At 38.8% G+C, this 26242-nt stretch overlaps 1 protein-coding gene across 3 annotated transcripts in view; it reads right to left on the bottom strand.

Annotated features, from left to right (window-relative positions):
- Window positions 1–26242, bottom strand: part of grid1a (glutamate receptor, ionotropic, delta 1a) — a 241906-nt gene that overhangs the window by 28439 nt on the left and 187225 nt on the right. For all 3 annotated transcript variants that reach the window (XM_054599769.1, XM_054599768.1, XM_054599770.1), the window contains 4 exons: window positions 13974–14027; window positions 5370–5543; window positions 1748–1909; window positions 675–794 (listed from right to left, as the gene is read on the bottom strand). In XM_054599769.1, the coding sequence (XP_054455744.1) occupies window positions 675–794; window positions 1748–1909; window positions 5370–5543; window positions 13974–14027 (510 nt within the window). The remainder of the gene's footprint in view (window positions 1–674; window positions 795–1747; window positions 1910–5369; window positions 5544–13973; window positions 14028–26242) is intronic.

Genomic DNA, 26242 nt, shown 5'->3' with positions numbered 1-26242 from the left:
ACTCAATTCAGATGCTCTTTTTACCCCCCTGGTAGTTAATCAGCCACATCTGGCATAATAAACTATGAGAGAGGAACTAAAACCTGCAAGACACCAGTTCTTAAGGACTGGAATTGAGTACCTACACTTAAGAGGTTTGCAGGGGGGATTTGAGAAAATGAGAAATTGTTTAATTTCACTGGTATTTCTCCCCACACACAGTAAGTGGTCACATTGAGACAGTGTCTTATAAAAGCTATTTTCATCAGTGGTTTCGCAGTACCTGCTGTTTCCTCAACACCTACAGAATGGACAGTTATGTAAGTCTGTGGAAAATTGCATCTAACAAGAAAAAGTTTCTCAAATGAAGTTCTGTTCAGAAGTTCTAATTGAATGGTCTGTGGTCTAGTACAGTATATAACTGACACAGTTGCTTAACTTTGAGTAATGAGAAAGCAATACTGCTGAAGATTACAATCCAGTACGCTAACATACAGCACAGCTACATAGTTATTTCTGACATACTCTATGGAGCTACTGGAGACTAAGGTAAACAATAAAGTATGGGCAGATGATTTATAACTATCATATTGATCTGATAATTTTCCTTTACAGACACTGACAGACAATATATATATATACACACTTACACATCTACTTGTGCGTTTATGATATAAATTAGATTCTGGACTGACCCGTTTCGCATCTTTCCCAAATGTCTCACTGTAGCTGGTTCCAAGTATCTCAAATTGCACATGGGAATTAGAGCCTTCAGCACGGAAGTCCATCATTCCTGTCAGGCCACTGATCCGTCCCTGTAGCAACAAGAGGCAGAAAATAGTTAGTGTGTGAGATGTCACAAAAACAGGAGCAGTGGCAGTGATGGTGGTGTTTAATTGCATTTGTGTTTCCATCCCATAGGTGTAGGGGGAAAAAATTAGCCTGAAAGCATTAATTAGTACATGAACTAAACTCCTTTGTACATTAAATGTATCATCACAATCTAGTATAATTAAATGTTTGCATTGATCAAATTAACTTCCCTCGGCATAAAGCATATTAAGAAGAAGAAATGTAAACTGTGACACTCATAGATCATGTACATAATATAATCAGTATAAAATCATGAGGGGGAAGGTTTTACGGTTGTTCACCATCACTTTATACCATTGTATTCAGACTTATTGTGTTTTGTGGGCTCAGTTAAATCCCCTTGCATGACAAATTCAGGTACAATTTTTAATTAAGTATGTCTATTGATTATATTAATTTAATCTAGTTGATGTTCGGTTTCATCATCAAAAGACATCAACCCAACAATAATCAAAGAGCATCCCTTCTTTGTTCTTCTACATGCCCTGCTCGGCCCTCTTACTGGATGTCACACTTGAGATTAAAGCAGCGTGGCTCTCTGCAACAATGACAAATTCCATTATCAGATTGAAATCGATGAAACCAAGTCATTTTCTAGGATGCAGCCTTGTTTCAATGAGAAAACTGAAGCAAGTCCAGAACCTGCTGCAAATCCATCCTGAGGCCAATACTGGAGATCACATTTAATCATCGACTTCCTTTAGGGTATATTCTAAATAAATGAATTTGAATATGATAAAAGTTCTCAGCAGGGTTCTTAGTAGTTCATTGGAGTGTTCGACTGAATCAATCTTTAAACGTGTACTTTTTTTTTACATACCTATTAATTTAAACATCATCAGTTATAAAGCAGCAGCTTTTTAAAGCAAGAGAAACATGGTTCCAACTGAATTACCTTTTGGATGGTGTCCAACATAGACCATCCTCCATTCCATGGCTTAGTGGACTTCCTCATGCAGTTAAGGCTGGCCATGCTGTGCCACTTCCTGTCCTCCAGTTTTCTGTAGAAGGCGTTGGCTAGCATCAAAACACTGTCATACAGGTAGAGATTGGACACCTGTTAGAGGAAGAAAAAAAGAAGCAATTTCAATAAATGCATTGTTGGATTTTTGTTATCAATGTTCGTGCTGTGATACAGAGAACTGAAAGCAAACTCTGGATACAGAAAAGAGAAAAAATATTATTTTGAAAGAATATAACACAGCCCCATGGTGAACCCTGATGAGTGAAGCAGTGACACAAAAGCACTTGTCTTTCAGTCTGGTCCTGTGAGGTTTGATGGTGAAATAAAAGATTCTCAGTGGGGAATAAAAGCTTCTCTCCTTGCTTGGAGAAAGAATGGAAAGCATTGTACCAACTGGCGAACATCTTTTTTTCTTTTATCTGTCAATGTTATGGATGTCGTTTGGTGTCGAGATGGAGACCCAGTTTTTTTTATTTTTATTATTGTTGAAGGATAGCAAAGTGAAGTCATGAGCAACCTCCCTCTGACTGTCCACATGTTGCTGGTTTACAAAGTTTCAGTGCTTTATCCAACTAAAGGAAAAGTTCTTGATTCATGTGGCGTAGTGGAGAGCAAGGTAGTTCTCCAATCAGAGGATCGGTGGTTCGATACCCGGCTTCGGCAGTCGATGTGTCCTTGGACAAGATACTTAACCCCAAGTTGCTCCCGAAGGCTTGCCATCGGTGTGGACTGGATGTTGCATGAATGTTAGTTAGAGTCTGATGGTGGCACCGTGCATGGTAGCCTGTCATCAGTGTGTGAATGGGTGAATGATATGTAATATACTACTGATTGTAAGTCGCTTTGGATAAAAGCGTCTGCTAAATGACTGTAATGTAATGTAATGTTTACCCTTGCAGGAATCATTCTGGTGAGGCACTGAGGATGATTGGCTGAACAATCAGAGGATTGTACTGATACAACAGGAGTCAAAGGTGTGATCAGAAATCATGAGTGGCCAAACAAAAATTATTTATGGTTCAATCAACCTCTGTCGAATGAATTTCAGAGCTGCCATCAGTCCAGCTGTCTCCCTCTGACTGCAGTGCACCCTGTCAGGATACATGTCTACCCCTCCTGTCTTGGTGTGACAGTGGATTTGATTGGTCCTCTGGGTCAAGTCAAGTCAAATTTTCCAACAGCAGAAGATCCAATGAAGCAATACTTGCTGCCACTCGAGGCATTCAGTTCATGACACCTTTAGACTTCAGTCCAAGCCTCCCAGTGGTAAGACAGCACACAAGTGTAGTTTACTTGCGTCAAGGTCACTCAGTCAGGAGCTAAGTCCAGATGTAATGCAATGCAGTAGCTCTGGATATCAGAGGTTACACCACAGTTGACTGCCTGTGAAAGGGATTAGTGTAAGAAAAGCACTGCCGTCTCCTCAGTGCAGCTATTCTGATGAATGCTTGAATGGCCATTACCCGATATTTAACCCTCTTTCATGTGAATTATTGAGAACTGTGGGTGCACACGCCACATGGCTTTTGCCATCTGTCCGGAGTTTGGATAAAAAAGGAAAATGAACGTTTCAATTGAGCTACAGGGAACTCAGCTATTACACTCCAGATGGATTGAGCAAAAGAAAAGTTTAAGAGGCGTAAGGAGGCACTCTTAACTCACTTTAAGAAAAGCAATACGTGGCAGGGTGAGTGAAGTTACTATGAAAATCCAAAGAAGGAAATGGAATTGTGTAATAGAAGATAAATTACAAAGCTGTGATTGTGCAAAAGGGCATATCTTCCTTTATTGACTCTAATTGTCATACAGACAGCTAAGGTACAGAATGTAAAGGTTGACCTTAATACAAATCATATATAGCATAATGTGATCTCTTTAAGAGCGTAGAGTACTTTCCACAATCTAAGCCTTTGTTACGCTTATGATAGCTCAAATAATATATTGTGAGTAGGCAATCTACAATTTGGATGTGTTCAGTTCTTAATAGATTTGCACGTTAATGGAAAAACAAGCTTTTACTTACATTTAAACTATATATTACTCTGTTTTGCCAGTTAGTCCTTCAGTCCCACTGAGCTCAAGTCATTTATATTTATGAACAATCATGTCCCCTTGTAATTGCCTTATCTAGGGAGCTTAATCTATATTCAGTTGCATACATAATCAGTTCATATTTGTATTCATGTGCAGATGCTTCTCTATACCGTCCTTTACCATGGCTGCATGCAGTAAAGTCTTTACTGAAAATGTGAAAAGCGTGTGATCAAGCAAGATATCATGTTCATAATCTATTAGAGCACATGTGCTCTACACTGGTTTTATGGTTCTGCCATCCAGCTGATAATAATTGTCCACCCTGTTAGCCGCTGGAGAAAGTGGATGAAACATGCAGGTTGTTGCTAAAGCACAATGTTGCTGTTCTATAAATACTCGCAACAAAAAGGAGAACAAATAACAAGAAAAACACGATCTTGATGCTGGTCAAATCTCAAAAACACCCTTATCCATCATACTGCTTCCATGTTGTGTATTAGCCATCCTCAAAACTCAGACTCTCCTTTGAAAGCAAATTCTGTTGGTGAATCTGTGACTGTTTCTGACATACAGCAGACATACAACAGTGGAGAATTTAAAGAGGTTTGAAAAATGTCCTCCGGTATGTCTTGATACTTTCTCTTTAAATTGTCTCTATTGTTATTAATTGTAACAGATTGAATTTGAACTGACCACAGACATTGCCAACCTTTTGCAGCTACATTTCAAGCCTACAGCAATTCAAAAGATGGAATCTTGGGATCACTTAACATTTTGAAATAATTAAAATTCTAAATAAAATGCGTCACTGTCTGCAATCAGAGAAACAATGTTAAAGGGTTATACTTTTTTAGTAAAATGCTGTTGTTTTCTGATATGTTTTTATGGTTAGAGGATTACAAAAAAAACCAAGGTGTGTTTTGGGAAGGGAACATTTTTGTGGCAGATTTTATTTTGTTGAGCCTGGAAGATAAAGTTCTTTGTTTGAAATATGAAATAAGAAATTACAGTAAGTAGTATACAATATTTAATCACCACATAGTTGTTGTGTCTTGTGAGTTCATGTGGGCTTAACACTTGTATGCACATGACAGAATAACGAACTTACTAACCTCTGGTAGAGGTCGTTTTTTTATCCTGTTTGTGTTTACTTGTTATTTAGCATTATTATTTAACAGTTCTCAATGTTATTTGGCAGAGGGAGCAAATAATAAGTACTCTATTTTGTTTTTGTTGTCTAAAAACAAAATAATCAAAAGATTGTGAGAGGCAATTTTCTACATTTCACCAGTTCTGAAGTTACTTTCATGAAAAATATCTGCCACATGTCAATTACTTATCCCCATCTGTATCTTATTTGTAATGCATATCTACTGTATATCCAGTCCTCTGAAAATAATTCTTAAGACTTTCTTTTGATAAAACAGAATAAAGAGGATTGTGAAGTCGTGGCTGACCTATATGATCTAATTAACCGTATTTCAGGAGCTTCAACAGTAAAGGTTAGAGTTTTTTTTACCTCCAGGGACTGCAGATAGCCTTCCTGCGGGTCACAGAGCAGGGAGGAGATGCGATGATTGTTCCTCATACAGCGAACGTTGGTGTCTCTCCACAATGGGAAGATCTGACGAATGATGGTCATCCTGCCCAGAGAGCTGTGGACCAGCTCCATCATGTCTGCATCACTCACCTCCTGAATATGAAGACAACAGGAGGACTTTAGTTTTCCCTTTGATCTTAGTGTAAAGTATGGTGCCACTGTCTTAATGAGATGTTTTGCACAATGGGGAATCATGACACAAACTGTGAATTTTGAAGTTTTTGAAATGAAAGTGCAAATTTGGACAAGAAACAACACCTCAGAGGGGTTTGCGTTGGCTGTGCCTGCTTCTCAAGCAATTGAAATGTCAGATGACTCATTTGGGGGCTACAGAGCAATTAGATATGAGATTTAGTGACGTAGTTCCAACAAGTAACTGTTAGAGGCTAGGGATTGAAATATCAACTTGATTATGAGAATCTTCTTCATTTGTTGCTGTTTTTAGGACAAAAAATCCAGTGTATACTATATTAACAATGATCAACCAAAGCTTAATTCACATATCATTTCTGTCTCAACATTGGTTTATTTTATAGTTAACCCTCCAATAACCAGCCGAAAGACACGGACAGAAACATTTAGATCGACTGCAATACCACGTCATTTTCAAGACAGCATTCATCATCCAGGAAACTCACTTATTTTGCAATTCACATTAAATTGGCAAATCAATGAACATTTACAAGCGTATCCTTAACAATAATAGTGCAGGTGACCCTTGGCCCTCTTCTGTGTGTGGAGTGTCGGTGGAGATCTACACTGTGAAGGGTCAGATCAATATTCATGAGACATTGAGCGGTCTGCTCGTCTCCAGAGCGGGACAATGGTCAATGCTAAGGCAGACAGACGGCCTCTTGGGAAACGTTGGGTTCATACACTATCTGACAATAAAGCTGTGAGGTCACTGTGGGATCAAAACTTAAGCAGCTCTGGGTTTATATAATCCTTAACCACACATGCCGGAATCCATGCTTCCTATCTCTTGTCCTCATCAGATGTTTTGATCTTTCCCTTTTGCATCGACCTCTGTTGTTTCCGCCGGTCTCTGTCCTCCCTCACTGCTGATTTCATCTGGCTTCTTACTTTGTATTTTTACCTTATTTCAGATAACAGTCAATCTTGCCATTTACCACATTATTTGTACAGAATAAGGGTTTCACTTTTAAACCACTTTCCTATTTCTGCCTTTTTCTCATGTGCATATCTCATATCACATACATATATTTCTATTTTCACTGCAAACACCACTTTATGGCAAGCAAAATAAATTGATTATATGAATTCTTTCATCCAGAGCCAGTATTCCCAGATCTTTCATCTGTGTACAGCGTCAGTAAAACACTCCTAAGGTGATTCTAGCTCATTTAGTTTCATCCTCTGAATCTTTTTCTCACTCAGTCAGGTGGAAATTATGAATATTCATGAGTTGCCGTGACACATTAATCAGATGAATTATGCCGCATGGTTCATGGAGTCGAACCCTCACGTCCTATCTAATAACTTCAAGTGCGACCCAGTCAAAGTGTTCTGTCACCATCACGGGTGACATTTGTGTCATAACCTGACCCGGCAGTGACACTGACCATTGGGACATGGCTGACGTGCCGTTTTAACTCTGTGTGAGGAGAAAGTACAGACGACATGATATATTTCACTTGTACAATATTCACCCAAAACCCACCTATTAGTATATAAAGAATACAAAGAACTGATACATTAAGGCCTCCGACTACAATGTTCATCGCATGGATTTTAGAAACTCTAGAGAAGCCTTATCAATCTAAATTGTCTACTGTATATGATTTATGACAGGGCGAGGAATCACAATATTACTTCTTAACAGTGTGGTCACAAGCATATAACATCATAAATTGCTTTTAATATCTAGAGTTATAACACAATCAGTTTAGGTGTTAAGCACCTTGGGGGTAACCCGCTCAAATTTCTGAGAGAATACAGTACAGTGCAGCCATGTTTCAATGACAGCCGATGACCAAAATAAATTCACAAATCAAGTTCAGATGACAGATTATCCTCTTTGTGCTTCTCAGTCAATGTCATTAATCATTCACAAGAAATAAATTAAAATAAATTGCCGGTAATCATGACAACGATTTAATTAGAAGTTAAGGTGCTTTTGAATCTGCAGGAAACTAAATTGAGAAGGGAGTCAAGGAAGAAGAGCAAAGCACAGAGCGTGTGACATTAATTTGAGCTGCACAAAACTCATACGAGTCTTTTTTATGTGCTTTAAGTGTTGAGAAAAAGGTAATTAGTTGGGCAGAAAATGACCTCAAGATAACTTTATTATCCAGTTGATAGAACCGGATGATTGGGGTCCTATTGTTGTATGTGGGAAAAAAGAAATCACAAACCTCAAATAACAAAAGGCACAAGCCTCTGCCGAGTTATGATACTCTGACTTAACTGATCTGGGTTGTAATTTCCAATATATCAACGCTTACATTAAATTGAGGATTTCCTCTTAAAAATCAAACCATAGAAATGATAATGTATGTAATCTATGTAAATTAAGCAAAATTGAAGGGTTTCACAATTTAATCAAGGCAATTTCCTAGTCAGTCAGTGCTGTTCTGTTGTAAATTGATCATTAATCAAATGTGCACCCAGAATTAAATGAACAGCATATGGCAGAGAGAGTAGAGGCATGATATGTACTTGTTTTTTCCCCAGAGGGAGGACAAACGCAACATATCATTCATGTGAAAAAAAAACATGTAAAAGACACTGCTGTTTTATTGTGTGATATAAAGGACAGCCATCCCTGAATTGCATTTAGTATTCATCACATGTATAGAGGCTTGAAAAAACACTGTTTTAATTAAAAATGTTTCTTTACATCCAACCACAATACACCAGATTTATAGTGCTTAAATGTTCATAACTGCATTGAGCTTTTTGCAGGATGTATACAGACTTTTCTAGCATAATGATCTGCAATTAAATGCATGTTTGCATTTTATTAGCAACACTGTGCAAGTGTTAAGTCAGACTAAGATTACATTTGTAATAAAGAAGGTCAATAAACTGTATGGAACATGGGGTAAACTCAGGTTACTGTGTAACAGCACAGACCTGCATTAGCAGCTGCTCCTCAGCCATTTTTTGATCATCGTTTAATCCTCAAACTGCTACGTTATGCTAATCATAGCTCAGTTAAGGTTTTATTGGCTTTATTAATAGTACTCTCAAGCTTTGCTAGTAAAAACTACAGCAGCTGATTTTGTGGCATTATGTCAATTAACCAGCCGTTCAAAGAAGTTATTCCTTATAAAATATTTTTTTATAAATATAGCTTGAAATGTATTGAAAAAGTAAACACTAGTGCAACCTGCTGGCGCTGGAATTTTAGAGGTTTTGTAAGCAGATTTGAATGTAAAGAGGCAGGATAGGGATGAAAACATTTCAATAAATCGGAGGAATCTCAGTAGATAGATGTTAGAAAAATAGAAAGATGTTTCAGTCACATCAACTTGTTTACTATAAATAAATAAATAATTAGAAAAGTTTCATTCAGTTAATCATATTTATGTCCATCTTCTAGCACGTAAAACTGCTACTTAAAATACTAAAAAAAGAAAGGCAGTAGACCGGCTGCTTACAGGTCATGATTGCCTGAAAGGGAAGGACTTTAAATGAAACTGAAACAAAGGAAGAACCATTTGCAAAAACATGTGGCCCGAGCAGGCGGAAATGCAACACAATTTCATGCCAACTTGCACTGCACCATCTGATCTGCATCAACACAACCTTAGCTCAGCCAACCAACTCTGTGCATTCGGTTTGTTTTGAGGCAAAAATTCATGAATCCATCTGTGGTGCAAAAACATTGACTTTAACTTTAATGAATAGCACTGTGTAATATTAGCACTTAAAATTAGATTACTGCTTAATTGGAACAATGCATATCAAATGCAACATAGTGTGGAATGACATGTTAAAAATGACATGAATTAATAAATGTGCTCATTTTCGCAGTAGAGTGCAACTACGGTAACTTCCCATTACACAGCTCATTGTTCATAAGGTGCAGCGTTGTATCTATAAGTGAGTTAGTTTTTGAGGACTGCATTGCCATGATGGAACCTACATCCCAGGCTGGACGTGCAGTGAGTCTTGTTCAATGAGACATGCGGTGTGTGATTTGACATAAAATGACTGTAACTGCAGTAACATTTAGATAAGGTGGTTAGTGGAGGGAGTCGCCTGTCTGGGGTTTTTTAGATTTATGGCCATAAAGCAGGATGTCTCCTGTGGTCACCATTTGTGGGTTAGTACATCATTTTTTGACATCTGAATTGGGTTTCTGCATAGATTCTCATTGTAGTTAATGGTACAACGAATCTGAAATGCAAACCCAGGGTTTTGATAAATGCGATGCTATACAGTACTTTGAGTAATCAATAAGATAATTGGAAAATTAAATATTTATTTTTCTCTTAAGAGGCCTCTTCCGTAATCCACCATCCTGTCCCACAGTCTGGAATGCCGGAGATTGCGTCAGAAAAAAAAAAGGGTTTCCATCTCAGTTGCTTGACGGGCAGTTACCCAAGACATCAGTCATATCATGACTGTCCTCCTCGACGCTGTCTGTCACAGCACACACAGCCACCTAATCCATCAAAAATTCTGAGGTGTCAACGTCCCGCCTTTCCCTTGAAGGGAAAAAAAAACAACAACAAATTCTCCCAGAATGTGCAATCCATCTGAGTCCACTAGACAGTGTCAGAGGCAGACAACCTTCTGTGTGCTGGCAGCTGCTGCACCCTGATTTTGTTTAGGGAGAAGCACGCCCTCCTGTCGTCCCCGTGCCCTGCTGCTCACATCAAGCTGCACTTCTTACGCTAAGTTTAAAAGCTATTTTTGCTCTTTTTCTTCTTAAACTTTATTTTGGTCATTTGTGTGTTTAGCGAGTTTCGTACCCTGAGGGCTCATGAACTGTGTGGCACTCAAACCCACTCCTTTGGTTTTTAAAAGGCATTAGTGTCAGTCTCAAATTGAAATGTTTTCAACTGAAGGAAAGTTTGTTGAGAGAAAAGTTCATCGTTTTGAACTCAAACACTTTGCTTTCATTGATTTTACATATTAATGATGTTTAAGAATGTCTTCTGTGGCTCTGGATTGAGCTTTGTCAAGTTTGAGAAAAATGCCAAACCAGGAATGTTAAGTTGAAAGAACAGTCGGAGAAGGTCTAATGAAACTGCTATTGGGACGCTACATGGGGGAGTTTGACCTGAGACTAGGCACTAAAGGTCAGGATGTCTCCGTCTCTGCTAGTGGGCGGCTGTGGCGTAGTGGAGAGTAAGGTAGTTCTCCAATCAGAGGGTCGGTGGTTTGATACCCGGCTTCGGCAGTCGATGTGTCCTTGGGCAAGACACTTAACCCCAAGTTGCTCCCGAAGGCTTGCCATCAGTGTGGACTGGATGTTGCATGAATGTTAGTTAGAGTCTGATGGTGGCACCTTGCATGGTAGCCTGTCATCAGTGTGTGAATGGGTGAATGATATGTAATATACTACTGTAAGTCGCTTTGGATAAAAGCGTCTGCTAAATGACTGTAATGTAATGCTGCATCCTGCAACTTTAGGCAAGTGTGATTTTAAGGACTCAACTGAGTACATCCATGTGTGATTAAACTATCATCTTTATACCTTTAAGTTACTGCATGTGATATTGTCTTTAAACTTCAATTCTTATGCCATCCTTGTTAAAAAAATCTGTTTTATTCCTTTCTGTTTATCTGTTAGACTGTTACACCTTATTGTTTTCCGACTTGTGATCACACTCACTCATCATCATCATTTTCCGTCTCCATCCATCTCACTCTGTCCTCTTATCACATTTCTAGCTTGACAGCTACATTCATCGTGCCACATGGTGCCGCTGGTGGCAGATTAGCATAACCACTTTGTCGTGAGAGTTGAATGAAATGTGAGACCTCGCTGACAGTGGCAGGAGCCTGTGGCGCTAATTGGGGTGGGCAGGAGTGAGCCTCGAGATGACCTGGTTAAAATGAATGTCACAACTCAGTCATGACCAGGCAGCTGAACAGGAGCAACTGTCCGCAGGGACTGTCGGTGGATACAGGGGCGAGAGGTAACATGGAAAGCTGTTATTGCCCTGCAGGATTTTGGGATACAGCTGGACTGCATTTGATCAGACTAACAGGACTTCCATGTGTGCAGGAAACAGTATATAGTAGTTTTTAGCTGTGTTGTAAGGTGGGAGTTCAGAATTGTCCAGAGGCTGCTATGAAAGAAGAATGATTCATTGCTGTTGCAGTTTGTAAAATAACCCAGAAAAGATAATACAATAGAAACATGTTATAAGTCTGAGAATCTCATTCTGATGATCACCGTGTTTGTCTGTCTTTCACGTGTCGGAATAACTAAAAAAACTAAAACTGTGACCACGCTTTGTGCTTTCAGGCATGTAAGGAGCCACTCAGAAATCAAATCAGAGGCTAATGGAAACAAATTACCTTTACTATTCTCGTTATATCTTCTACCCTTGTAGACACATGTAAGAATTGTGGATAAATCATTTGCTGTTTATTACATGACTAGATTCAATTTACATAAAGTTTCATGTCATTGATTAAAGCATTAGAATTGAAAAAGGCTCTGTTTGAAAATGAGGATCTAAGAGAAAGGTGAGCCAGTAAGTTTAGCGCAGAGTTTTCGTGTTATCTTTTTTCTGTACATGAGAGGAGCTCTGGAGGCCAACCTCTGTGAGGGAAATAGTTTGGCCTGTCTAGTAATTGAATTTTCCTGTTAGCCTTTTAACAAGGCTGTGTTATTTCAATTTCAAGGTGATTGTCAGCTCCATGCACAGTTTATCTTTGGTGATGGATTGAAAGGCAGGGAAACTTAGAGAAAAAATATAATTATAGGAAGAAAAAAAGAAAACAGAAGAAGAAAAAAAAAATCCTTTCACTGCCTTTAGAAGAGAGCAAGAAAAGACAATGGGGATATATTTAATAGTTCACAGATACAACCAGGCACATTCTTACATGCATACCAGGCAGAGATAACTCTACAGTAAGCCACATCACATCAACCATTAAGGGAGTGCCGTAGAAATTAACATTCCATTAACATGCCATTTGTTATTACTTTCCCAGAGTCTGATGCAATTAAAGCTAATGTCTTGGTGGAAGTCTGTGGTAATTGACTGAAAGCCATGCATGAGTTTGTATGTTAATAGTGCTTCAAATAAAGAATTAACGTCCCTATCTTCTTGATCATCTTGTTTGAGAGTACTTAAGCCTGTCCTAGACATATCAATGAATTAATATGACTTAAGCAGCCAGTCACAGAACAAAGTCTAAAAGAAATCAAGGTCTCATTAGCTGTTTTAAATCTATACTTCAGTTACGCGCATGCTGAAATGGATAATGAAAATGATTTAAAACACACAATGTAGTTAATCTATAAAAGCTCATTATAGTCTAAAATGAGATAATTTAGGCTTCCACATACCAGAAGGTTTCAGCACATTGAGCCTCATTAACTCTTGTAAATCAATATCTAAGCTACGGGAAAACATTGAAATGCTGCACTGGGAATTTTCTAGCTAAAGCATAAATGCCAAATTTTTGCTTGTTACAGTCAAATGAGTGCTGTTGCCAATATTTTCTACCTCTGCATCAAGAGTTAATTAGCCTCAAATAACTGCAGTATCTGAACATTGAATGTTGCTTAACATAACATGGCTATCTGGGATACATACGATCATAACTCATGCTACATGGATTATGGATCAATATGTGTCACGTTGAGGTTCAGATGTTTGCATAAGTGAGGAGGTGACATTTCATTCAAACACTTTCATGCCTGTGTGTGTGTGTGTGTGTGTGTGTGTGTGTGTGTGTGTGTGTGTGTGTGTGTGTGTGTGTGTGTGTGTGTGTGTGTGTGTGTGTGTGTGTGTGTGTGTGTGTGTGTGTGTGTGTGTGTTACGCAGACAGCTCCAATGCTAATATTCCATGTATATCAAGTGGGAGAAAACTTTTATCTGATGTCTTTCATCCACTGCTTTTAGTATCGGGCCAATCCTATGACTCCCCCCTTATCTCCACATCACTTTGAATCAATGGAAATGCAGCGCTGGGGCTCTAAAGCTAAAGACAGAGTCCCCTGTTCTGTATTCACAAAGTGCACCTGAATTTTGTGCTGTTACAGCCACTTTAGAAGACCATTTAGGTCAATGTCAGACACACAGAGCTCTGGTACAGAGGGGGGGAAAGACACACTAACAGTTAAAGGGAGGGCAATTATACAATATCAAATAAAGGGCCAGCCTCTCAGGCAGAAAAGATTAAATAAAAATAAAAGATTTGACGCTAATTTAAACAAATATGAAAGTGTAAAGAGTGACAGTGTTGTAAGTTCAAATGTGTTTGTGCTTGCCTTGGCAGCATATGAGACTGTGTTGACAGAAGCAAACGGTCACTAGGGTCCAAATACACTCAGGTACATACAAATGTGTTTATGTTTGGCCTCACCTCATTGGCGTAGACCCAGTGACTGTCCTTGGATGCCAGGTTAGTTTCCACAGCCTGCAGTGATGAATAAATTGAGAAAGAGAGAGGAAAGACAAAGAGAGAAGGACATTTTAGGGAACCTTGTTTGCAATTCATTGAGATCTTACAATTGTCAATGTCAGACCCCCCTCAGGACCCTCTGGAGCTTCATTGGTAAGACATCCTGGATCAAAGAGAGGATGAGGGCAAGATGGGTCATGGGAGGAAAAAAACATCATGGAATGCATCAAGATGACACTGCCTGGAGTGTTTTGAACCAACCAGCCATGATAGATTAAACTATGATGAGCATATACAAGCTGAACATTTTTACATTGGATGTGAGAATGAAGCCAGACGCACATAATATGCCCATTGCTATTGAACTTACTTCATCAGCCTTTTCCATCTCTAAGATTTTGAAATTGAAATAGAAAATGTGGAGCCAACAGAAACTGGTGCAAGTGTTGGATACAAAACCGTAAACTGTCAGATTTTGTGTCACTAGAGGGTCAACTCTGACGAAATAGGAATTGGCAGTGGTGGCCTAAAGGTTAGAGAAAGGGGTTCGGCCCTTAACCCCAAATGCTCCAGTGTAGCTGCTCGGTGGCCAGCAGATCAGACTGTGGTTGCATAGGACAGCTTCCAGGCTCGAATGTGATCAGGGTGCTCCAGAAAAAAAGTGTGCATTGCTCCCAGAGAATCTACCCCCTGAATAAAAACTTTTTCACCCACTGAAAAAAATAAAAAACCAGACAGACGGACATTTTTAGAACTGGCAAACAGTTTCTGCTATCACAGCAAATAAAATAATTGCATTATCATATACATTTTAGAGAGTTTTAGAGAGACCTTAAATCAATCGCACTTCGAAGAAAAGATGTGCATTCTCAGTACTCTTTTGGCCTCTTCTCACTTTTTCCCCTTCTTCATGTACCTTGGAGGTAGGTGAGGTTGTGCAGGAATCCTTATCATGCTTCTACTCTGTACTTGCTTATTTGTGACAGTTTCGGTTTCAGTCAGTTATTGAATGGAATTATTTGAAAACAAGGGCGCACATTGCGTAATACTCTCTCCTTTCATCCTGTCGCTCTGCTGTCATGGTGATACTTTCCCTATCTGATGTTGTTGTCAGGCCAATGTGTAAACCCAGCTACACGCAGCAAACAAATGCCTTTTCCAGCAGCAGAAACTGTTTCTCTTATATGTGACATTTAGAAATTAGGTCACGGCAGTAATTGCACTGTAATCTGGTTATTCAAATGCATATAAATTCAAGGAGTGACCCGAAACTCCCTGTGGAATAACCATAAACCGTCTATCTCATTATGAAGTTCTTACACCTGTAGCAGAACTGCACACATTTGACATCTGTCATGCTTAATGTCTCAATGCATCCAATCTCCTACTTATTGCTTTCATTAGTGTCTAAATGAATCCCTAAGCAATGAGGACCGATACATCTCAACACATAAAGGGTGGAAACATGCTGCATATTAACTCAGCAACAACACGCTCATCAAAAATAGCTGCCTGGTGCAGAGCACAGATCCAAAAGCTGCCAATCGATCTTCTAACCTTGGAAGAGTCATGATTTGATTTTAATGCTTCTCTCATTCCCAGATTGAGCTCATCAATCTGCAAGAGAACCATACCAATGCAAGCTAAATAGATACCTCCACGCTTGAAATGCCACGTCTCTTGTGCTTAAAATTAAACACCGTAGCTACACGCTTCCATAAATTGGCCCTGAAATTAGAATGTATAGGCCAATGTTAACAATGGATGCTTGAAGATTTATGTAGTAAAAGTGCAGGAATTTGACTCGACCAAAAGGAAGTCAATAAATGCTTTTAATCTGTTTGAAGACATGGTTTCGTATTTCACAACAGGATTTCTGAGAAACATCCATCTACAGAGACAAAATGGTTCATTACATGCATGGTGGGCATGTTGGTTACTGGGGAAACCATTCAGCTGAATTAGGTCATTTTTTTCCCCATTCGGACCATTGTGCATACCACAAAAGACTAAAATGAAAATCGTTGATTGTGCTGTACTTCAATCAAGGTTCAGACCATAATTATGTACACAATGTTTGTAACTGATATTGTTATTCATTTTAATATGACACTTACCAAGCTGCAAGTGACATTTTAAAATATCTCACCTCTGTGTAGTACAACCTTAAGGCCCAACATAACACTGGAGGCTGTGTGTGTGTGTGTGTGTGTGTGTGTGTGTGTGTGTGTGTGTGTGTGTGTGTGTGTGTGTGTGTGTGTGTGTGTGCGCGCGTGCGTGCGTGCGTGTGTGTGTGTGTGTGTCTCTAGTGCGGGAATTTGTTTGCAGGTGTTGAACAAGGCCAGATTCTGAGAAAAATGAGGGCTACATGCGGAACATAGAGCTGAGGGACCAGTTTAGGCAAAAGGTGAACAAAAAGAAAAAGCAGAAGCAGATGGATGAAAGGGAACTGTGGGCGTGGGGTGCATGTGTTATTTTAGCAAATTTAAGATCATCATAATAAATATGCTTATATTTAAACATTATTCAAGGAATATGTTTGAGTTTTATTATTTCAGTTGACATTTTCCAGCCCTCAATGTGCAGTGTAAAACATATCATCCTTTTACAAAAGTAATTTCATGGATAATCCCATTAGCACTTGAACAGTCCCTGAATAACAATATAGGATTCTTTGCTTTGACAAGAGACATAACTTTAAACATTATTTTACCAGCAAAACACTGTAAAGTTAAACTGTATTTAAGTTAAAATCCCCAAATCACTAGGAGGTTCCTGTTTTATGTATGATGGTAAAATATCTGCAAAAATCCTTTCATGTGTGAGTGATCCATTAATTTAAATTATTATAATGACTTGCCGGTCCTGGAATAGTGATGAGAGCTATTGTCTGCATTGAAGAATAACTTTGACATTCAAGAGAGACGACAGCTCCCTGAAATGCGTTCATTGTTCCAGACAAAATCTGTCACATGCCATAATGGCAAAAACAAAATACGAAGTCAAGTACAGTAGAGTGGGTTAGTTAATGTGTACCAGCTGGGATGCAGTGTTTTGTTGAAGACTCACCACTAGAGAGGCTCAGCCCAACGTTCACAGCACAACTGATCGCTTGACGATTTAACACACTCTGGATATAAAGCCCTGTTAAGCTAAATGATGTTTGTGAGCTGCTGTATAGATGTGACAAATGCATAACTGTGCTGACACACTGAAGTGTCTGAGAGCTGCTATAACAGACCGAACGCTGTGCTGAATTTATAACAAATCACTGTGATGTCATTCGATCGAAGTTAAGTTTGCCATTTTCTCCGACATCAATCTAAGAAAGCAAAAGGTGACAACGAGTAACATTTTGAACTTCAATGGAATTCAAATATACTGATTATATAGGAAACATGTAACGTAAGACTTAACATTAAAAGCTGGTTTTGTTTCAACTCTTAATGTGAGTCGCCCACAGTTCAGATTCCTTTATTCCAAATGAGATTTTAATTGAAAAGCGCCTGGATGCTCTCAGAAACATCACAAAACATGCTGTGCTCACAGTACTTCGGGAGTTGCTCATTAGGACTCAAACTTGCAGCTCTTAAATACAAAAGCCCCTTATGTCTCAGTACAATTTATACATTATTTTGCTTAATCAGCCCCTTCCTAATCAAACGCGGTCCCTATTTCAGTTAAACTAAGCAAGAGTTGTCCCCTATGCTTACAATGACACACCAAAGCCTAAAAAATCCATTAGAGACCTTAAATGTTATCGACACCCAGGCTTTGTGTGTTTTTCTTTCTTTCCATTCAGTTCAGCAGATGATGATGAAACAGTGAAACTCTGAAGAGCAACAGGATTTTTTGAGAAGGAGGCTTAGACAAGAGGCCGGGAGTTGCATCTGAGGAATATTCTGTACTGTTGATACAGCCAAAGCCTGGCAACGGTAGATCTCTAATCAGAGAGGCAAAGTACCCCGGGCATGTTCTTATACAGTAGCAATGCCACAAAGGCAGCCACACAATGCCAACTCCAATTTAAAACCGTGACAGCCGATGAGGGATTGAGAGGAATTGCGGTTCTGAGGATGTGAAAACAGGTGGGGGGAGGTTTGGGCAAGGTTCAGACGACTGAGGATGAATCTTCAGAATGCGAAAAGATGAGAGTGCCTTGTGAAGAATCATTCAATACAAATATTATTCAATACAGGTATTTAAACCATGTATTACGATTTATGGTTGGGATTGTACACTCTAGTTTAGTTGGCATACCTTGCTAAAATAATATCCAGATTGAACTACTGGATCTTAACATCACAACAACTACTATATGTATTATAACTGTGGCATGTTGCACTTGAGCTGGACTAACACCAAAACATAAGATAAAATGCCTTGCTTGTAAATACACACGCCTATATACAATGTTGTTAGGGTAATTAACAACTTTCTCATTTGCTCACATCACAGTGTAAAAGAGTTTACAAGTTAAACAACCCCCCCCCACCAGGCAGCTCACAGTTCAGATAATCATCTAAATTCAATGCGTCTTCATAACAAGTGTCTGCAGTATCACCATGTGGAAAGAACAAGCACCAGCTCACAGCTGGAAGAAATGAACACATTTGCTCACTCACTGCATTTGATGCTCAATGGATTACACAACAAAAATAATGTTTTGATTATCTGTAAAATCAACAAAGATATGCAAGATTTACTCATAAAAATGTATCACTAGTTTCAGTCTACCATTCTTAATCACTCAATGTATCTATCTGAATCTGTGCATGTATCAATCTACCCCTACGTGAATCTATATCTACCAGTCTAGATGATTTAAATCAATATCTACAAGGGGTGTCAAGATTTATCTACCTCTCCAACCCCAACACTCCCACACTTAAATAAATGTCCGACTACATGTACAACCTCACCTGAATTCTTAACATTGCACTTGGAGTGTCTTCTAACATATCGATTAGCAGTCTACAAAAGAAAATGGACCGCACTAATGCTTATTGTAAATAGCCCCAATTCCATCTGGTTCCTAAAGCTAATATTGAAAATACTAAATTCATAGGGATGACACTGACCCAGGAACCGAGGTAAACAATGCTCAGTTTGCAATACTTGAGAAATAAACTGGCAAAAACATTATCCAGTGTCTCTGCATGTGTTTACTATTGTTTGTGTGGCAGTAGATGGATTTTCTTGGCCATTTAAAATGCAACAAATTAACTAACAATTGAGGATATTACTGATTAATTTTAGTCACATATTTAACATTTAAAAATGGTAAACAGAATAAAGGAAAAGAAAACCTTTAGCTGAATCTAATTGGTTTTGTACCGCAGCCCATTATATGGCGTAAATTATAAATACATCTTTATTTTTGCATTAGGGTATCTGACTGTAGATTGCATATCTTGACAAATACTGAATCGTCTTCGAGGGAAAGATACAAACCCTTAACATCCATCTGTCCTTCCATCCATTGTTAATGATATAGTGAGCACATTTATGGCCTCATTGTTACATTTTCTTGTCAGTGAAATGCTCACAGAATTTTGGCCCTTGGACATGCACCTTGGTTTTAAGGTCAGCTCTGGGTGCATGGCAACCAAAGGCCTGTGTTCGTTTGAAGTGGAGGCCTTTCATAGAGTCTTTGTATTTGGCCATAATTTGAAGAGGGGGGGGACAATGAAATATTTTGGAAGCTGTCCCACCTTTGCGTGTTCTTTCGGTGTAAGGATCTCACACAAAGAAGCCAGGAAGGAGTAATGAGGTCTGTCATAAAAGATTCACAATAGTCCCTCTGAACCAGCCTTGCCACCGTTGCTGGGGAAACAAACCTTCAGACCACTTAATCTGAACCAGCGACACAGCATTGAACACAAAGGTGCCAACCATCCTCAGTGCACCTTTAGACTGTTACAGGAATACAAATGGGCATATCTGTTACACAAGCACATGTAAATATCGCCTTTAAACATATATGCATCGGTTGGTTTAGAGCCTGGGATGATCACCGCCATCTTACTATCCACTAATAACTGATGCTTAAAATAAAACAGTCAGCTGGGAAACAGTGAGCTGCAGTCCTTGATAATCCAACACCTGAACAAATGTCCCCTGACCTTCCACTGTCAGTGTTCAACACCAGGTGGCCCTCCCAAGAAGATGGCACACACGTGTCACATTAAAAACAAATCACGACTCCCATCTGCCATTTGAACTGAGGACGCTGGCTCCTCTCTACATGTAGTAACCTTCCCACAGGCTTGCGCTATAGCCATGAGTGGAATAACTGATGTCCCCACTAGGAGACTCACCAGGCACATTAGCCTCATTATATGGACTAAATTAGAGGAACTTTAGCAATGTGCCTGCAATACAGCGTTTTTTGTAAGTATATAAATGTACAAAAGGTGAATTTGAAATAGTATTTTTGAAATACCTTGCAGTATTTAACCTGAAATGTGCCTTCAACCTGTGATACATTTAAATAATTACAATGAGCCATCATCCAATAATATCTGTATTGTTGGCATCTTCAATAAAAGCCTGTGGTGGCTACTCTTTAACTCTTCCTGTGACATACTTCCTCTGGGGACTGCTGCACTGCTGCACATTTTGTGAGTTGTAATGTTGTGAGGGGGATTTTCTGAGAGTCACTAACAGGATTAGAACTAGGTGTGACATTTTATGAATACCATGGCAGGCTGAAGAGCCTCCTGAGAGCAGCTATTCAGTAAGGAGTAAGAACTGTCAGGGTGAGGGGTTTTGGAACGGTTTCATGGCCTTAGCGTGGATTTAACCCACCACATCAACAAGTACTTTGAGACAGTGTTGTAATGAGAGGATGCACATAAATACACTTGGGCTGGATCCAGTCACATCCATCTGCTATTGAAGGAAAATGCTTTCTCCAAACAATTCTATGAAATATGGTAAGTATTCAAAACGTCTTTGATTACATTTGATTAGCCTAGGTGTGATTTTTTTTTGTATTACTTGGAGCATGTTTTTCTCTTTGCATGATGCAGCCAAAACAATCCCTCCTTTTTGAAAACAACAAATATCGATGTCATATACATATACATCATACTTTTAAAAGATCTTGCTCATCGCTTATCATGCTATTAGAGTCACAGAAAAATACAAAAGGAATTTGCTTGGCTTAAATGTAAACTCTATCAATAGTGCCAAACTAACTATATGGCCAAGCTGATGGATTGATTAGGTTTTAGTCCAAGTTTATGCTCTTTTGTTGACAGGAAAACATGGAAAGATGTGCATATGTCCTACATCCAAAATATTGAACTTTCTCAAAATCAGACATTTCATTCACATATAACTGCATATATATATATATATATATATATATATATATATATATATATGTCAAGACACAAAGCAACTCAGTATGTGTGCGGCATTACGGGCAGGCTTTGAATAAAAATTGTTTTGTCGGACAATTCAAACTTAGTTAGCATTTTAACAAGACACCAAAGACTACTCCTTGAACAATTCATCTTGGCAGAATACGAATTACTTTGCAGTTTTTGCAGGGTGTCCTTGGGGAAGCACCAGGCATAAACTAAACCCCTGCACCTGGGGGAAATTTATGTTGTGGATCTTTGATGATATTTGCAATTGGCTTTTTATTGCACAGCTGATGAATGTAATAAACCGAGATAATTAACAGAGAAGAAACTGATTACCTTATCAAAAGTTATTTTGTTCATCTGTGACTAGAGTTACAACACAAGGACAGCTAGATATATAGTCAATGTACTGTATAAGCAACACACAGTGGGACACAAGCTTATTTTATACATATAAAACAACAACACAAATCTAGCCTTATACACTAACAATCACATTTTAACTCGGTGTAAAATAAGAGGAAAATAATACACAGAACATAATTGTATTTTTGGAGACTTGCAAACGTGCCTGAGATCTTTCGCTACCACCATGAGATCTATTTTTGTTTAATTTCTCAAAACATGTCCACGGGACTGGAGCAGCTCTTTGATGCTCTTTGGTGTTATTAATCAAGAATGATCAAAGCTAGAGAGTGAGGCACCAGGGGACGAGCTGGCAGATAAGCTGGGACAAGGACGCCTGGGCAAGACCTGTAAGTTGCAACACCCAAAATGAAGTTGACATGCAAAATCCTAAAACCTTAAAATCCGTAATTCATGGGACTTTATCCAGGCTAAGACAATAGATAAGCAAAGGAATGTTATTTAAATGCAACTGAATAATGCATGCCACCATTACCCAACAGTAGTCAAGTGATTTAAGGTGAGTGAAATACAATAATTGTTTTCCATAACAGCACTTTGTACCTTTCCAAGGCCATTAGCTTGGAATAATGGATCACACTCAGGTTCACACCCGAAAAAACACATCTTAAGAGAGAGTTATGGGAGTTTTATTTGAAAACATATAAATAATTAAGCTGTCCCTTTAGTCATTGTTGCATGCAGGGCAGGATGGATAGCGTCTTAAAAAACGGGCACAAATCGAAATCACTCCACCTTTGTATTCAAACTTATCGCTTTGTGTAGAGGGTCATGAGCAAAATAAGCTGTTTTTGTTCTATCTAATAGCTGACAAAGTGAGAAGTGAGACCTAACTGCTCCTTTTTGCAGCCAAAAATAGAACAATTTGAATGCATACAGGTCCTTGTGGAGCATTATAGTTAAGTCGTAGAGCCCCCTCACTAAAGACAACTCACTACAATGCAATGTCCTTACATCCCACTCTTATCAGTGTCCTTGAAAGACACTCTTGACTCTCGGGAAAAATCTCATGCTCTTCATAAGCTGTGAACTTGTTTCTTCTACATGTGGCCTATAATGGAGAACTGCCCACCAGGTGAGAACACCCAGACACAGACACACTGCTGTAATATCTGCTCCAGGGTATACGATCACACTCTTATACTGATGAAACTACCTCAAAGTGACCACTCAGAGGCGGCTGTCAGGAGTGAAAACAATGATGAGGTAAGAATCCTGAAAAAAAAATAAAAATGAAGGTGGTACTAAAATATGACAGCTAAGTCAGGACAGTGTCAGATGAGATCATAAAGCACACCACGCACACTGCTTATTGTCTTTTTTGACAATTTTTTCTACTTTTAATTCAAACTTCTTTTTTATGCTCTGTGGTCTATCCAGTTAATCGCAGTGACCTGCCTACGGGAGGCAGAGCATAGGTCGGCAAGAAGTACTGCAATTTCTTCAAAACACATACGCAGATATGAAATGCTTCTAAAAACACAGGTTGTCAAGGTTCCAGCTGATGGGCAAATATTTAAGCACTATTTTAGGACTAGCTTTTGTCGGTGTTAAAAGGTTATTACTGTAATATCACAATATCATGCTCTGCCTCTTTGAAGACCTGAATTATACCTTTTAAGAGTAAATGCACTCTTAAACGTGTTTATTAAGCTATAAACTAAATGATTTAACTCCACTTTGATAAAACATATCAATTCTTAATATTGACATTTCTTAACAAATTTATAAAACTTGTCATTTTATGGTGGGAAATTGCTCAACACGCAATCTCCTGTTATAAATCAGCCCCAATATCACTAGGCCAATTCTGAGACTGAGTCAACCGTTTAGGATTAACCACGTCATGAAATACAGAATGTTAACGCCCTCTAATCAGACTCCCAGACTCCCATCCTCGCTCCTCGCCACAGCGTCTATCACTTTAACTTTTTCCGTAACCAGTGCGTTACAATCACATCACAAGACTGTTCTCTCCTTTCTGTGGACTGGAAAGTAAACTCAGCACATCAAAAATCTGATAAATCAGTGTTAATAACTGATTATATGGCGATGTGCTTTCCTACGCTGTGACTAGAGTGTGTAGATGAAGCATTAAGTTGTTAAATTTTCTCATTAAGAGGTTGGCTAGTTAGCTAGCCTATGTTAGCTTGCTAATTCCACCATGTTTTCATGCTATTATTTTACTGGTTACACTTTTTTTTCATTTTTAATAATAATGCAGTGGGTTGAAAAAGTTGCACTTAAAATTAGCTGTAATTGTATAATTGTATTGTCCATGACATTTTGTTAAATCAAAACTAGACTCAAATACTATTTTAACTTCGTTTTAGGATTTAACCAGGTTTAATTGCAGTTTGCATTGCTCGAGACAAAGCAGAACACGCATTTTTTTCCCCTTCATCATCAGAGAGCATTGTTAAACACAATGTATGCGCTGACTGAGAGATGAGAAAAAGGTGTGAACATATAATTATTCCCTGCTATGATAGAGATACAGCATTTAATACACATTGGAAGCAACGGGTGGTTCAACTCAGCTGAGTGTAGATATCTTGTCTCATTGTAGAGGTTTGTCTGTAAGGTATCCAATAATAGAGATTGTGCTGTATGTATAACGTACGTAAAGTGTGTGTTTGCATGCATTAAGTACATCATGTGCATGTCATATATAAGTCTACAGTATATGGTTATATTGGTTATATCTAGATGTTATAATTGTAATGTTTATGGCGATGCTTTTGTACATATATGACCCCCTCCACCTCAACTGGGAGTCAAATGCAAAACAATTATTATTCTTCCTCAACAACGAGTCTCTCCTCCTCCACTGTGGCTAACAAGACCACAGAAGAAGACGTGCTATCGCCTGTCAAGAGAATATAAAGAGGATGGGATGTGCCAAGTGAGGGACACAGTTTTAATGAATTGCTGTGTTTCTGGAACATCAACACTTGAAAAATAAGACAGGTGTCGTCCACCTGTGCAGATATGCACCTTACTGCCAATGGTTTGTAAAAAAATAACAGGTGTGGCTGTCCAATGTGCTAATGTGCTCTGGATTATAACATTTAATCCTCCACTAATAACAATTCTTGAGGTAATTTAGGCACTTACAATAGTGCTCAGTGGCTGGTGGTATGAGACTGCAGGTGTGCTGTGCAGCTTCCTGATGTACAGTAGATGTGAGTGAAGCAGTCTCCTGAAAAAGACCATTCATGCTCAAACCCATTCTAAGCGAATAAAAGTAAAACTGAACCATGTCCATTGTATAAAAGGTGTATGGAAACATTTTGGCTTATAAAAGACTTTCATCCAAATTTAAATCTCACTAAACTTCAGGGGAGTAAACATGAATATGTTTAAGTGAGAAGCCTGAGAGCACAAGCTGAGACTGAAAAGAAAAAAATGATGATACAGGAGCAGAGGCCAAAATCAACAACTACATCAGGTGCATGGTGTTAACGCTTTGTTTTCTCCTAAATCTAAACCTGAATCACTGCAGTGTGACTTATAGATCTGTTTTGATGCCATTTACATTTTCTTGAACCATCGAGGACTTCTTTGTGCCTCTATGTACCAAAAGTCGTCCTAATTGGGCACAGGTGAGCAAGACAAGTGGGCAGGCAAATAAGAAAGAAATAATAAAAGAGGGCACAAGAGAGCTAACTGTGGGAGGTTAGCTGGGCCAAAGATGAACGTGAAGCTCATCCTTATTATTTCAGCACAGGATGAGACTCGTCTTCTCATAACACCATGGGAAAGAAGAGGTGTTATGGAGAGTGGGAGTGTGAAAGTTTAAGTTTTGACATAATGCTAATTCCAAACAGCGCAACAGCCAGGAGGGCTGCAAGAGAAAAGGAGAGGAGGAGGGGGAGGCAATGGCACTTTCCAACTACATCTCATCACAATGTCAGGAGATATTGTTAAGCAAAATGTTATTTGTTTTATGAAATGTTTGCTTAATCAGCATTGTGTTTACAACAACGGGCTGAGGAGAGCATGCACACTGGCATGCATGATACTTGTTCGGGGTAATGATTACTTTTATAGAGGCTTTATGTCCAATAATTCCCAGGAAACAACGCACAGGGGCAATTAAAGCAAACTCTAGATAGGCTTTAGTTGTACATGAATAGACAATAAACTTGTCAAATGCGCTGTAAATAAAGCATTTCCGACAGTTTTTTGTTTTGTATTCCCCGAAGACCATTGTGGTTGTATCAAAGATTCAAAGAGTTTTGTGGTTTTTTGCTTTGCTTGGAAGAAATCTAATTTGCCAGCGTGCTCTGGTTGTAGCCTGAGTAATGGTTCGGCTGCTTTATAGCAGGCACAAGCTTTTAATACACCTGAGGAGCACTTTAATTTAAAATCGGTCTCATCAAGATCAATAAGTGTGGCTGAGTTCTTTAGACATACAACCCGTTA

This window comes from Anoplopoma fimbria, chromosome 6, assembly GCF_027596085.1.
Source record: "Anoplopoma fimbria isolate UVic2021 breed Golden Eagle Sablefish chromosome 6, Afim_UVic_2022, whole genome shotgun sequence".
NCBI classification, from domain to species: Eukaryota; Metazoa; Chordata; class Actinopteri; order Perciformes; family Anoplopomatidae; genus Anoplopoma; species Anoplopoma fimbria.
This window is presented reverse-complemented; position numbering and strand designations above follow the sequence as displayed.